At 42.0% G+C, this 14885-nt stretch overlaps 1 protein-coding gene and 1 long non-coding RNA gene across 2 annotated transcripts in view; both read left to right on the forward strand.

Moving 5' to 3' along the window:
• The window catches only part of LOC127382076 (uncharacterized), a 206799-nt gene that overhangs the window by 28435 nt on the left and 163479 nt on the right, over nt 1-14885 (forward strand). The gene's annotated exons all lie outside the window — the stretch shown is intronic.
• CDK19 (cyclin dependent kinase 19) overlaps nt 1-14885 on the forward strand; it is a 119220-nt gene that overhangs the window by 15225 nt on the left and 89110 nt on the right. The window contains exon 2 of the mRNA XM_051613147.1: nt 802-877. Within this exon, the coding sequence (XP_051469107.1) occupies nt 802-877 (76 nt within the window). The remainder of the gene's footprint in view (nt 1-801; nt 878-14885) is intronic.

Genomic DNA, 14885 nt, shown 5'->3' on the forward strand with positions numbered 1-14885 from the left:
TGCAGGACCCTGCACTTGGCCTTGTTGAGCCTCATGAGGTTCACCTGGACCCACTTCTCCAGCTTGTCCAGGTCCTTCTGGATAACATCCCATCCCTCTGGTGTGTCAACAGCAGTGGTCGCCTTGGTGTCATCCATCATCTTGTATCATGAGGGCTTTGAGCAGCTACTTAATTTTCTTGTTCTGTTGGTCTTCCCCCTGAATCACCTCAAGCTGTGATTGTTTAACAGGATCACACTGCGTTTGGGCTGAACATTTTCATGTTCTCTGGCTTTGTGCTTTAGAGGACACAGATTCATGTGCTGGGTAGGGGTGTGTCAGTAGCCAGTGCTTGCTATAAATTTAGCTTAAAATAACAGTATTTTAGAAGTAGATGTGAATTGACAGTGGCTCATAGAGTGAAGTAAGAACCTTGCAGTTTCTACGTATTTCTAGGAGAGTTTCTTAGCCATGGGATACAACTCTGCAGCTGTGTCATGGTAGGAGACAGTATCCAGGAGTTCCAGAAGTGTCCTTCAGAATCCTCTGCAGACGTATTTGCAGTTACCTGTGTTTTCAGAGGGAAATGGATATAGGTTAACAAAATTGCTGTACGTGAGAGTTTTTGTTTGGAATCTTTGACGTCCGTGTTAAAAGGAAACTTGCTTTTAGTATCTAAGTGTAATTTATGCATAAAACCAGGTTGACTTTTCAGCTTCTTGATCCAGACCAAATTAAAACAAACTGTTATACTTATATTGATTGGTGTAATATAAGTAGGCACTAAAACTCTTCCTCTCTCTTTTTTTTTTTTATGTACAGCAAAGATGAAAAGGAATATGCACTGAAGCAAATTGAAGGTACAGGGATATCCATGTCGGCCTGTAGAGAGATTGCAGTAAGTGTACAGAAATGAAAGCATTTTACTGACATTATTATTCAACAGGTATTTTTTTTGCTCAGAGTTAAGTAATATAAATATTATCTAAAATTTTTCTTTAAAATACGCAAGCATTGGAAGTTATTTAAACATGAACTTATCTTTAAATGGTTTCTAAATAATTCATTTTTATGTTTTTTAGTGGAAAGAGGTGTTCTTGGAATGCCACTTCCTAGTATAATTTTGTTTTGTCTGCTTTTATGTATTGAGAAGGAAATACATGTGAACATTTTAATGAAGATGTTTTTAAAGAGATGTTTTTAAAATGAGTTGGAGGAGAAAGATTCTGAAAGATTACAACTGCCATTACAAGCCTGGTTGCCAAGAATGTGTTTTATTTTGGTCTAAAGGTTGCTTACACTTCTTTAGTACCTGAGAACAGTTTGTTCTCCTCACACCTTATTTGTTTTACTGAGTACAGAGATATTTCATAGCAAAATAAAGAACAGCTTTAATTGCATTTTTATTGCATGTGTTTTAGGAGAAAAAATGGATTCAGAAATCGCACACTTTTGAGCACAGTAGTGCCCATCATTCCCTCAGAGTTGGTAAAAAATAGGTCTTTGTATATGAAGGTAGAACTTGATCTTTAAAAAATGGTCAGTACTGTCAAAGTGCTGGATAGTGAGTAAAAAGTGCACTTGCTTGATTAAATGTTTACCATGTTTTAATGCTGTCACTGTGCTGAAGGCTGTTGGAATGTGTGCAAGGAGTGTGCCTAAATCTTGTTATAATCTCGTAGTGTTGCACTGAAACGCAGCATTCAGGTGTGCAGTGCAGTGTGAGGCCTGGAAATCACCATGGAGTTCAGGAACTGAAAAAGCCCTGTATTGTGTTTATGGTGGTGCCCACAGTAATGAAGAGACCTAGCAGATGAAGCACACAGCGGTGGGGTTGGCAGGGACCTCTGGGGATCACCCAGTCCAACCCCTGCCAGAGCAGGATCCCCTAGAGCAGATCCCACAGGAACACGTCCAGGTGGGGCTGGAATGTCTCCAGGGATGGAGACTCCACAGCCTCCCTGGGCAGCCTGTCCCAGGGCTCTGGGACCCTCAGAGTCAAGAAGGGTTTTCCCATCTCCAGGTTCAACCTCCTGTGCTCCAGTTTGTGCCCATTGCCCCTTGTCCTGTCCCTGGACACCCCTGAGCAGAGTCTGGCCCATCCTCCTGACACCCCCTGCAGATATTGACCAGCACTGATCAGATCCCCCCTCAGCCTCCTTTTCTCCAGCTGAGCAGCCCCAGCTCTCCCAGCCTTTCCTCCCAGGCAGATGCTCCAGCCCCTTCAGCACCTCAGTGCCCTGTGCTGGACTCTCTCCAGTAGTTCTTGTCCTTCTGGAACTGGACACTTACTGTCCTTTTGAAGTGTTTGTCACTGTAAGGTCAGGGTCACTCATGGATTTGAGAGGTGGCTGCAGTGCTGTCAGTCACTTTACACAGAATCCACCCACTGATCTTTTTGCTAATATTTCTGCCTTGGGGGAAGTAAGAAATGCTCTTTTAACAGCAGTACTGGGTTATATTCTTGTTCCTATGAAGTTGTTTTTGAGAGCATTGAAGTTCTGTTGTTGATATTTGTTTCCTTGATTTTTGTCCTTCCTACTACTTGGAGTTGTAGTACTGCCATGGAGATGAGGTGTGGGAGAGTCCAGAGCAGAGTTCCCTCTTGTCATGATAGTGCTGTGATATGGACCTGCTTTTGTCATACCTGGACACAGCTTTGTGAGGAAGTAGAGAGTGTCAAATTCTTTTTTTCCTCAGTCCGGTTTTGTTTTGGCTGTGTGTTTGGGATGTTTTGTTTTTAATTTTTTTTAAAACTTTCTTTAATTGATGAAGCTTTGTGCAAATCTCAGGGCAGCCTGGGAAATTTCACAGCTCCTGTCTAACTTGCTTCAATCCTCTCAGTGGTTCTTCCTGTAGTTCTTCCTTGAATGCTGTTTTACTCTTCTCCAGACACTCCTGTAAAACTCTCGAACCTGAGATAATGTAGCAAATCTCTATTTGCCTCAGTGACATTTCAGTATGGTTAAATATTAGAAATGTGAAAAAGGTAAAGGTGAACCAGCTGAAGAAGAAATGAGAACTTTTTGTCATGCAGAAACAAGCAGAAGCAAGTTCATTTTCCATAAGGAGAAGCAGACCTGTAAGTGATACATTAGTAGTTAATCTTGTATTTAAAGGCTTAGATAGGTAACAAAAGAGGGTAATGTTTGCTGATTAAATAAATAAATATCACCCTGGAAAGAGGCCATATTAAAATTTCATGAGTATTTCTTCTGACATTTGAAGTCCCTCCTGCAACCACTACTCCCCAACGCCAAGAAAGACCCCAACCCCCATATTCTGTGTAAGCTGAGCAAATGAAATAAGCAGCAGTGCACGTGGTTCTGTGTGTGTTCCAAATATCTGAATAGTTCTGAAACCTGGAGACACTTGACAGGGTGCTCAAGAAATACATTGCTGAGCTAAAAGCATTCAATTTTGCAGCTCAAGACCATTTTGTGTTGCACTGCCTAGAAACTCGGAATAAGATCTACTGGCCAACTTTCCCTAAGAGAAAAGGCAGGTGACTCCTCTCTTCTGACCTTACAGACCAAGTTGGTCTGTCTTTGCTTAGGACTTTGAAAAACATGAAGCCTCTTTGACCACTATTGGGACGAGCTTTTCCTGGAAGAAGGCTAAGATCAGTGAAAACATCATCTAGGCAGTGGTTCCTGGGCAAGCGATGAGTACTGTTCAACTTCAGGCACTGGAAGGTGCTCTAAGGTCTCCCTGGAGCCTTCTCTTCTCCAGGCTGAACACCCCAACTCTCCCAGCCTGTCTCCAGAGCAGAGCTGCTCCAGCCCAAGGATCATTTCTGTGGCCTGCAGACAAAGGTGACTACAACTGAAAGTTTCATGTGAACCAGTGACTTGAGTTAGGTCCTAGGAGGCTCTTCTGTCAGTTCCTGGTTCTCTCCAGCTTTTCTCTCCACCCCCAACACCAAGAACTTCCCCTCTTCCAAGGATAAGTTACCAGCTCTAACCATCTTCTCTGTAAATTGTGATCTTAATTCTGGACTTAATCTGATTTTTCTATATCAGGGTTTTTTTGTTTTTAAATAACTCTTTGTTGTTTTTTTTTTTTTTCTATGGGGAAAAAATTAGACTGGGCTGTTACAGACTATTTAAATGGGAGAAGTCAGAGCCACAAACCAGCAGCATTTCTCTTCTAGCTTTTCTTAAGAGTGCCCTGAGTTGCTGCAGTTTTGCCCTATGTGAGTGTTGGGTCTGGAAGGGGTGACCATTTTAGTTGCCACATCCTGTGCCTGTGTGTGCTGGTTGTTAGTAAAACTGCTGGAGGCTGCTCCTTCTGGGAGACCTTGACATGTTGCCAGTACACTGTGGGACACCAGTGGGAGCGTTAGTTGGCCTTTGTGCTCATACTTGTATTTATGGGTACAGGCTAAAATCATTCAGACTTCAGTGTTAAATGAGTTACTGAAAGCTCCTTCGAACAATTTAGCTTGCACAAATAATTCTCAGGCCTTTTGCCTGTTGATGCAATACGTATTACAAAGTGCTAGAGGGTACAAATACTTTGGCAGGCTCGGTTTCTGAGGTTGGGCAGTGTTTTAGAAGCCTTGCAGGTTAAACAATAGGTTTTTGTAACCTTTTGTCAGCTCTCTTGAGCAAGGCTCTGCCTCACTGTATTTATGTTCTTCTTTTCTGCCTCCCTGCTCCCCCTGCCTTTCTTTGCGTGTGGGCAGCTCTTCTGGGGCAGCTTTGCACTATTTACTGTTAGGCAGAAAAATAGGTTTCTAACCTTGGTCCTTGGCTTTGTTTAAGGCGAGGTTAGGTAAAACAAGGCTTCAAAAAAGTCTGTGTCCCTGAGTACATTTGCTGTAGGAGATTCCTTTGGAATGTCAGAAGTTCTTTTCCCTTGCCAAGATAACACAAATGTGTGGAATGTTTGGCAGTGTAAAATCTCCTCATAAATATGCTGCTACCTAATGAGAAAAGATGGTTAGATTTGTTTGTGGAAACTTTGAAACTCCACTCCCTCCTTCAGTAGCTGGAGGTAGTGAAATAAGTAGAAGTTAAAAAAAAAACTAAAGGATTTTTATGAGAGAATTAAGGCATGTGTTGGCTAGAAGTGTCTGTGCATTGTGATTTTATAAGTATGAATCAGCTGAAAGGAGGTTTTTGGTTTAGCTACATGACAACTCATGTTTTGCATGCCACAGGAAGAATAAGAGCTCTCTGTGGTACATGGCCTGATCTTGTATAATCTGTGTAATTTAAGTGCTTTTTGTGTAAGGGAGTACTTAAATTCCTTCTTTGGTTATTCTGCAAAAGGGTTTTGGGCGTATTTTTTGTCTTATTTTATTTTATTGTATCTGAAAGAACAATTACCTTGATGAAATAAGAAAGCACATAGGTAGTAAATCTGTGGAATAAGAAGACATTTTTGGCTTTAATCAGTTGACTCTTCGTATTGGACCATAAATGCCCTGTAATGTTTATGAAAATAAGTTTTGCAGCTTGAAGTGTAAATTTTTTGTCAAGTAAATGTAATGAAAGTAGAGCATCACCTGAAGCAGCTCTGTTGTCTGACTACAGCCCCTTCTTCAGCAATTCAGGGCCATGAAGATGATCCTTGGGCTGGAGTTGTAGTGAAGACTTCATCTGATTCCCTGTCCTTATCAGGTTGGGAGTAATGAACTCCCAACACAATGTCATCCTTATACTGGTCTCTTAATCCTGACCTGCAAGCTGTCTGAGGCTTCTCTGTGCCAGCTGAGTCTGTGAGGAAGAAAGAAAACGTTACTAGTAGTGCCTCTACTGGGTAAGTTAACAGAGATATCTGGATTAAAAGTGGAACATCAGTGGAAAAATCCTTAGGGCTTGATCAAATGTTAATAGAAAAAGTTGCTCTTCCCAATACATCATTTGGCATTGGTTTTAGCCCAGCGTGAGGCTGAGGGGACAGTGTTTTACTCTGTAGGTTTTTGTGTGCAAGCTGTAGTCAGCTTTGTTATTGAAGGCAAAATCCCACCTTACCTTCTTCTACAGCTTTATTCACTTAATTGTATTTCATGATGTTAAAAGTTTTAGCCTGGTGTTTGTGTTCTTGTGGACCTCTCTGTTTCTGCGGGGAGCTTGAAAATAGCTCTGTTTAAATCCAGCTTCTATTGTATCTTACTGAGGTCGTTCTTGTCTTTATGATGACCTGATACATGATCATATGAGGGTTTTGAGACACAGGGAGACTCTCCTGTTTCCAAGCTGTAGTTAACAGTACAATAGTCACTGAATGGGTAGCTTGGATGTCTTTAATTCTGGGATGCATCTTGTCCACAGGCTCACAGTGTGAGATTATTACTGTGTAGATTTCGATAAGATCTACATTTATCTTACTATTTATATCTACATTATGTTAGATATATCTACATTATCCTGTTATTTATAAGATCTACGCTTTGTTGATCTTATAATAATAATCTTAAGCTGCATTTTGGTAAGAAAGGGGGCAGCACCATGGTTTTATCCTCTGCTCCATCTGACCTTTTGCCTTGTAGAAGGAGCATCACGCCCCTCCTTCCTACCTCCTTAGCAGTGTCAGGATGCTTCCTGAAACCTGCCTGCTGCCTGCATGTGGTGCACATACTGAATGGTGGGGATGTGTGTATGCTCAGTGTGCTTGACCTGGAGCTTTTTCATGTGCAGCCACCTGAGGATATTTAGGGTAGTTCTGACAGGCTATACTACTGGAAAAAGTAATCCATTTTTTGAATATGTGAGCAGCGTATTGAAAGAAGCTATCAGTTATGACATATAAGATCTGCTGCCAGTTATTGAAGACATTTGAGGAAGCCTCTGCCTTTTCTTTCTGTGCTAATGACCACATCCCGTCCCATCCCATGGGCCCTGCAGTTTGTTTCTCAACTCTCATTGTCTTTCCGTATTTTCTCTTGCTTATTAGACTCCTTCAGTTTCTTTTTTACCTCAGTTGCCTTCTCTGCTATTTTCCTTGCTTTTCTCCCCCTTTATCTCCAGATACCTTTAATATTTACAAGGGATACAGTTTTCTGTCCACCAGCTTTGTCTTTAATCCATTTTGGTTTGACTTATCTAAGTTTCTACTTTAAATAAGCTTCTTATTACTGTGATTAATGATCTCTCTCTGACCAAACCCCAAGGGTTGTTCAGTATCCCCATCTGCCTTATTATCTTTGCACTTCAGACTAATAATTTTTCCTTCTTTTTTTGACATGTTATTTTTGTTAGGTGTTAGTGATTTTGCTCTTGACTTAGTTTTATCCCTAGTCTGTTTTTTTGTTCTGAAGATGGGTGATACTTGCAGCTTAACATTGTATCTCTAAGCATTTATTATACTTCTGGCATAAAAAATATTTTACCATTACTGAATTGTCTTTTGTACTGTTCCAAATGTGAAATTACTGAACAGGCCTGAAGCCTTGTAGTCTAAACGTGGATTTCTACTGTGATTTTAAGTTTTAATGATTTTCAGCTATCTCCATTATTCAGGTTTTCAGCCTGAGGCCAGATGGGCTATTTAATTTTTCCTTCTTCTGGGCATCTCAGATCCCCAGACCATTTTAAAGGTCTTATTCAGTACTTCCAGAACTCAGGGTTGGGTTTGTGTGTGGGCTTTTTAAATTTTTTTTTATTTCAACACAGATAGGCCTGAAAAACAGATCTATATTCCTATCCCACAGGGATTATTTTAAATGTTACCTTTATGAAACACTGCTGTATGAGGTGCTGTTATGGGAGTCTTCCTTTAAACCATCCTGCTTCTGTTTTCTCAAATGAAGTGGCCTTGAAGTCCCCTCTAAAAATTCAGAATCTCCAGAACAAATAAGAAACCACACTTTTCTTCTGTGGTTAAACTGAATTCTCCTGGTTTCTGTCGTGCCATCTACTTGCTTATCAGATGTTCACGTGATTATCTGTGTGTTGTTCTGCAAACTAGTGGAAATGCAACTTGTCAGAGCATTCCTGTAAAAGCACAGGTCGTGTTTGCATTAGAAAAATGCATAAAAGCTATGAGGGGCTTTCCTGTTGGAGTTTCCCCACAACAGGCACAGCCACAGCACATACATTTCAGGATAGATTGTGCTGCTCCTCCTTTCCCAGCCAAGAAGAAGGGAAGAAGGTGAAGGAGGAGGGAAATTTAGTTTAGGGTGTTGTCAGAAGGGAGATTAAATGAGATTAATTGAGAGTGATTGTTGAGAGGTGGTGATTGTTTTGCAGGTTGTTCTGCCCCAGTGAGCTCTTTTCCTTTCTGAGTGCTTCATCTTTAGGTTTCACCCAGCATTTGAGCTGCTGTTTCCATTGGTCCTCCAGCACATACACACAGAGGAAAAAAAAGAATCCACCTAACTAAAGAGTGCAGAGGAATCTGGCACCTGGTGCTCTTCTTTGTTGTTAATATTTCATCAATATTTATCAAATTGTGGTGAGTTTGCTAAGGCAACAAAAGGCATCTGCCAAAGGTTAACCTGCTGCTACTCTCCTTAATTTGTTGGGGGGACACTAGTGAAAGTCACTATGGGATGGGTCTGGGGGCACTGGGGAGTGCCAATATGGGATGAGTCTGGGGGCACTTGAATATCTCCAGTAATACAGGGGCATGGCAGGGAGGTGACTGTTTCTGCACCACATTCAAGAGGAGTGAGCTGAGTTTTCTGCATTATGCAGGACGTGCTCTCAGAGCCCTCCTCACCTGCAGCATTTTCAGCTGGGCGGACAGGCTGGTGGAAGCTGGCTGGATACAAAGCTTTGAAATGACTGTTGCTTGGCCAAGGGACAGTAAGACAGCTGTTACTTCTAGTGCATGGGAAAGTGGACCTGAGTTTGTGTGATGTGATAAATATGGGCTTAATGTTAAGAAGTCATATGGTTGCATTAATGGTGATAGAGGAGCAATGAGGAGAATGAACATGAAGTGTGACTTAGGCTGATACTGCCCTTCTGTAGTGTGTGATGCTCAGAAGGGTTCTGTTGTCTAGGTAACAAGGTCTGTACTTCATTTCTTAAGAAAGATGGAACAGATGTTCTTGCAAGAAGCAACCAATTATCACCAGTGAGAATACTGGCAGTGTTTAAACTAATTGCTCTGTTGTTGCATACAGTCCAATTCATATGCTATGAATAGTAAAGAGAATTTAAAGGAAGGAGTCTTCCTTGCATAGCTTTTCCTGAGTGAGGTTTTAAAAAAATATTTGCAGTTTATAAAATAGCATTCACCAGTGTGTCTTTGCACACTTCCATTTATCACTGTATTTTCTTCAACATTTGGTATGTGTGACCTCTCTCATGATTAAGTCCCATTGCTCCATCATGTCTATGTCATGTCACATGAATATGTTCTGTTCATTTAAAATACCTAAAAATCTGAAGGCAATGAGGTAGAAGAGTGCTCAGAGTGGGAGAGGCTGAGGGGCTTTTCGAAGTCATGTAGAACTGCTGTGAGGTTATTTTTGTGCTTGTGTGGCAAAATGCAGGCACAGCGACCTGAAGAGGGACTGTGCCATAAAAACCTGGGCCAAAAGGGAAGTGGTACAGACACACATATCCATGAAACCCCCCTGTGTGCTGCTGAGGTGGGGACACAGCTGGTGTGTGGTGGGATAAGCAGGTGACGACAGTGGCAAGAAGGAGACGAGAGCTGAAGGGGACAATGTGTAGCAAGGAGTGCCTTGTTTTTAGGAAAGGATGTGCTGAAGTAGCTTCATGAATGAATTAAAGTCTTTATTTTGCTTATGGATATAGCTTTGTCTTCTTGGGAGATTATTGGAGTCTTTACAGCAGAGGATATGCTCCTGTCTTTTCTAAGAGATGTGAGGGGCAGTGTGTATGTAAATATGTTTTTCTACCCTTGGGTTAAAATCTGATGTTGGATACTAAGTAAGAGGAGGGGGTATTGAGACCAGGCACTGTTTGTGGGTCCTCAGGAAAGCTAGGCCATACCATTATGCATTTTAACAAAACATCTGACCACTTGCCTGAGCTTTTCCATGCTTCTTGCCAAATATAAAAGGTCTATTCTATGTTTTTTTAGGTAGGGCATTGCAAAAACATGTTTTATGTCTTGCAAATAATAGGATAAAGGAAGAATCCTTGACCTACTCTCTTTTTATCGGCTCTAATAAAGGACGTGCTGTTTTGATTTTTATCTAACTGGAAAATATCCTAATGAGTGGAAACAAAGTGCATGTTGCACTTCTTAGATTATTTGGCCGAGTTATCCTATTGTATCATAGTGACATGTTGATTGGGACAAAATGTCTTATTACATTCAGTTATTTCAATAACCATTGTAAAACATTTGCGGTCTGAGCAGGACAAAAATATTGGTGGGATTTTAAAGTCCTTTTTATCAGGCTACTTGCATGTAACTTGTAATTTTCTGCTTGTTGTCCTTCATCTGACTCTGGCTCCTGGCTTTCTGTGAACTCTTCTGCATTCATCCTCTGTAATTTAATGCAGCTGGTGGGGTAGCTGTGTGTATCAGCTGCTTGTCCCACACGGATGGGATGGCAGACAAGACGTGTATGCACAGATCAAGATTTCTGATTCTAATTCTGAATTCTATGATTCCAAGATTTATTGCATATAACCCTGGGGTCTTAACTCCTTAAAGTGGAAGGACAAGCACAGTCAGATTGTAGGGAAGTTGGGAGACTGGGATAGACGTTAAGGTTAGAATGCAAAAGGTATCTTAACAATAAAATGTACTACTTGTAGTTAGATCAGACAAGAAAGGTTAACAATTAAAATGTTGACCACTTACTTATTACCAAGTTTTACAGTAGATCTAGAACATTAATTAACAATTTTAAAGGATTCTATAATCTTAAAATTTAATTATGAAAATTACTTAATGTTAAGTTTTCCAATAGAGATGGTAAAGGATTTAATATCTTTCACCCTTGCCCAGCCCCAGCTGGGTGTCCCTGGCTGAGTCTAGATCCTCCAGAATCAATCCCTCTGGTGTCCCCCCTGGAGAGAAGGTCATCCCTGAACAAAGCCTGGCTCTGTCCTCCTGACACTCACCCTTAACATATTTGTAAACACTGATGAGGTCACCCCTCAGTCTCCTCCAAGCTCAAGAGACCCAGCTCCCTCAGCCTTTCCTCATCAGGGAGATGTTCCACTCCCTTCAGCATCTCTGTGGATCTGCCCTGGACTCTTTCAAGCACTTCCCTGTCCTTCTGGAACTGAGGGGCCCAGAACTGGACAGAGTATTCCAGATGTGGCCTCACCAAGGCAGAGCAGAGGGGGAGAACCTCCCTTGACCTACTAACCACCCCCTTTCTAATGCACCCAGGATGCCACTGGCCTTCTTGGCCACAAGGGCACATTGCTGGCTCATGGTCATCCTCCTGTCCACCAGGACCCCCAGGTCCCTTTCTCCTACCCTGCTCTCCAGCAGGTCAGCCCCCAACCTGTACTGGTACCTGGGGTTATTCTTCCCCAGATGCAAGTTTATCTACGAGGATGCTGTGGGAGATGGTGTCAAATGCTTTACTGAAATCAAGATAAACCACATCCACTGCTCTACCATCATTGGTCCAGCTGGTCATGTCCTCACAAAAGGCTGTCAGGCTGGTTAAACATGACTTCCACTTGGTAAAGGGGAAGTATTACATTCAATATTTGCACTTTGCTTTCCCCTCCACTGGTCATTTTTGCCTCACTCTTGTTTTTCCTAGCTGGTCCATTCATTTTTATAGCCTTTGTCCTATTTTTCACTCCTTGCCTTTCCAACACTGTTTTTTCCCTCTTCAGGTTTTTCCTAGTGTCCCATTTCTTTTTCCTCCTCTTTCCTTCTGTGTCCAGAGCCAGTCACATTGCTCACATTCCTCCTCTCACTACTGTTTTGTCCTTTTCCCTTGCTCCTGTCTTTTCTGTAGCGTCTTTCCCCAAGTTCTCCTGTGTCTCCTTACTGCAGATTCCAGCTCTGCCATTCTTCCCATTCCCACTACTGCTGAGCAGAGCAGCTGACCTCCTTCCCACCTCTCCTCTTTCTGGAGTGAGTTTCATGTCCCATGCCCCAGAAGAAGTCAGCCTTCTCCTCAGGGACTGAATTAAGCAGGAGAAAAATAGGATAACTTTCTCCTTTGTTTTAGTGCCAGAGCTGTCTCTGTGCATCATTTAACAGCTCCAAAGGTCTTTTAAGTCCATTTCTACGGAGTATGGGCAAGTAACAGTTTTTTCCCCAAGGGAAAATGAAGCATCAGATGATGGCTTGATGATACAAAATTGCTTAGCCTGCCTGTGTTTCTTTGCTAACCTGTGCAGAAGTGCAAAATACCTCATAAAACTGAGCAAGTTGTGTGATAAAATTGTGTTTGTGTCTATCAGCATTGAATTTTAATGTGGTGGAAACGGGAGTGAAATGACCGCAGCTATTGACAGGCAGTGATGGCTTCTGGAATGCTCATTGCTCTGGTGCGGGTTGAGGGTAGGGGGAGAATCTGTGAATCTTCATCACTGTTCTTCTGGAGACAGCTCCAAGTTCAGGAGCAGTCAAAAAGGCAAATTCAAAGTAACTAGAATGGCTATAAAAGGGAATTACTGAAGTCAAGACCTGAGAGCAAACCAGTCTCAATCAACCTCAAAAATCCCTGGTGTGTTTGGGTGTTGAGTGTCTCTGTGCCATCCTGGCTGATCCCTTTCTGCCCCAGAAGGGATATAGTAGCACTAGAAAGGAAAGAGAGGGGGAGTCAAGAAAGTTGGTGATAGCAAACTACTTCTGTGGGAATCAACACAAAATAGAGGGGGAATCTGTGGGTTGAAAGCGGGAGAAGCTGAAGGAAGACACGAGAGGTCTAAAATCACAGACTTGTATGGAGAAGCTAATTAGGGAATTGTTATTCAGTGTTTATCAGAACAGAAGGACTAGGGCAGCTGAAGGAAGAGAACCAGTCTTTGGCTAGTACAGCTTGATTTTGAAAACGCAGCTCCCTATCTTGTAGAGAGCAGGGATGGGACTGAGTTGGAGAGGAGGAATGTGACTGGAGGCTAATAGAGCAGATGCACAAACCCAGTAAAGGGCCTTGGTTTAAATGGGTTCTCAAGTCTAGTCTGATGGCTTTACTGCAGCCCACTGCTTGTACCATGAAAGGCTGGTCCTGTCTGTGCCCTGCTCCATCTGTTCTGTCCTTGATATTTGCCTCAGCTGCATCAGGGGCAGGGCAGGGAGTAGCCTTGGAACGAGTCTAGAGTCTGAATCAAGTACAGCAGCTCGCTCTTCTTTGAGTAGGAACACGGGTCTTGCTTGTTTTGTCCTCAGTGGTGTTCTTGGAAATTGCTAAAATGGGTTCACGTGAACAATCAGTTGTTGACTAGTGCCCAGACTGGAGAATCTCAGCCCAAACAATTAGTTTGGCAGAGTTAGGGGCAATGCAAACATGCAGGAGGCTTGCTGTAGTGTCTTCTGAGTCATGGGTGGTGGAGAATTGTGTCAGAAGTTTTCTGAACATCTGCAAGATGTATTTCTTTCTCTCCAGGCAGTCTGAAGTTGTTACTCCAGAAGGAAGATGCACATCAATGAACTCTGCCATTTTGACTGGGATTACAAAAACGTTACTTGCTACCACTAATTGCATGCTTAATGAGGGGCAGCAGATCTGGCAGAGGTCTGATGCAGGTCTTGGAGAGTGACTTCCAATCACTCATTTCTGTGTAGTATCAGGGACAGTATCTGCACTCAGGGAAGAAAAAACGTAAGTGTTCATGGTGTGTTGTTTTCAAGGCCACGTGGCTTTTGCTGCCTTGGGCAAAGACTCAGATTTTCTTGCTGTAGAAGCTACTTTAGAGAAGGGTTCTATTCAGTGGAAGGTGAAATGCAGAATGCCACCTGCCTAACCTCTTGTGGTGGTAAACATTAACCAGTTACTAGTTACTTCACATTATTACCTGTGGTTGTTTCAAGACCCCTCTTCACAAAACTGATGTTTTTCTGTGTCCCTGTGTGTTGCCCTAAGAGCACAGTCACTTTAACTTATCTTTTTCATCTCTTTGCTCACCAAATTTTGTCACATTAAGCCACCTTATGAGCCTTCCAGAGCCCTGTTGGTCCCTGTTGGGAGAAATACTGGTTTTGCTGCATTCATTGCCTCTTTGAAGGATTTTTCATATTTAATAGGAGAATGATGAAGTAGCAGGCTCTAGATGACCCACTGGCTTTTCTCTCCAGTTGCAGTCTGATCCTGACAGCATGAGAGGAATCTTATGGTAGGCGTTTAATGACTTGGGAGGCTGCCAGAGAGTATCTTGTTTTAGCTTGCTTCACACATGAGCTCTGTCCAACGTGTGGCTAAAAAGATTGCAGAAAATGTGGGTAAAAAGTGAAAGCCTATGAGCTAAAGCAGAACAAATGTAATGGGTAATTGTGTTAATAAACACTAAGAACGTTCTAGCCTTGTGCTTCCAGAGTGAGATGCTGAATTTGTTGTAAATAACTGTCAACAGATTAATTACTTCTCTAATTCATGAGTCAAAGCTCTGAAAGAGTAATATTCTTAAATGAATCTTATCCTGAGTGTGCAATCAACCTGACTGTAAAACATGTGCAAGACCTTTGCTATTTTAAACAGGCCCAAGTTAATGAAAGGAAGTTAAGAACCCAAAGATGCTCATGCTCTCCCCTCCAGTCTGCAGGCACATTTCTCACTTGGAGCGTGGCATTAGGCTCCATTTATATTTGCAAATACAGGCTTATCTATTAGCTTGTTCAACTAGAGGGAAGACATTGAAGCATATTAGTTGAAGTACATAAAACTTTAATGGATGCTGTCATTCAGAACTAAAGCAGCTTTAACTTGATTCCCATAAGGAGCAGAGGTTTGATGTGCTTAACATGTTTTGAATTTATACCTCTGATTTGATTTAATTTTTCATTTAAAGAAGACTTGAACTATAAATTACATGTGAACTCCTGCCTCTCAGACT

Source organism: Apus apus, chromosome 3 (genome assembly GCF_020740795.1).
Source record: "Apus apus isolate bApuApu2 chromosome 3, bApuApu2.pri.cur, whole genome shotgun sequence".
In the NCBI taxonomy this organism is placed as follows: domain Eukaryota; kingdom Metazoa; phylum Chordata; class Aves; order Apodiformes; family Apodidae; genus Apus; species Apus apus.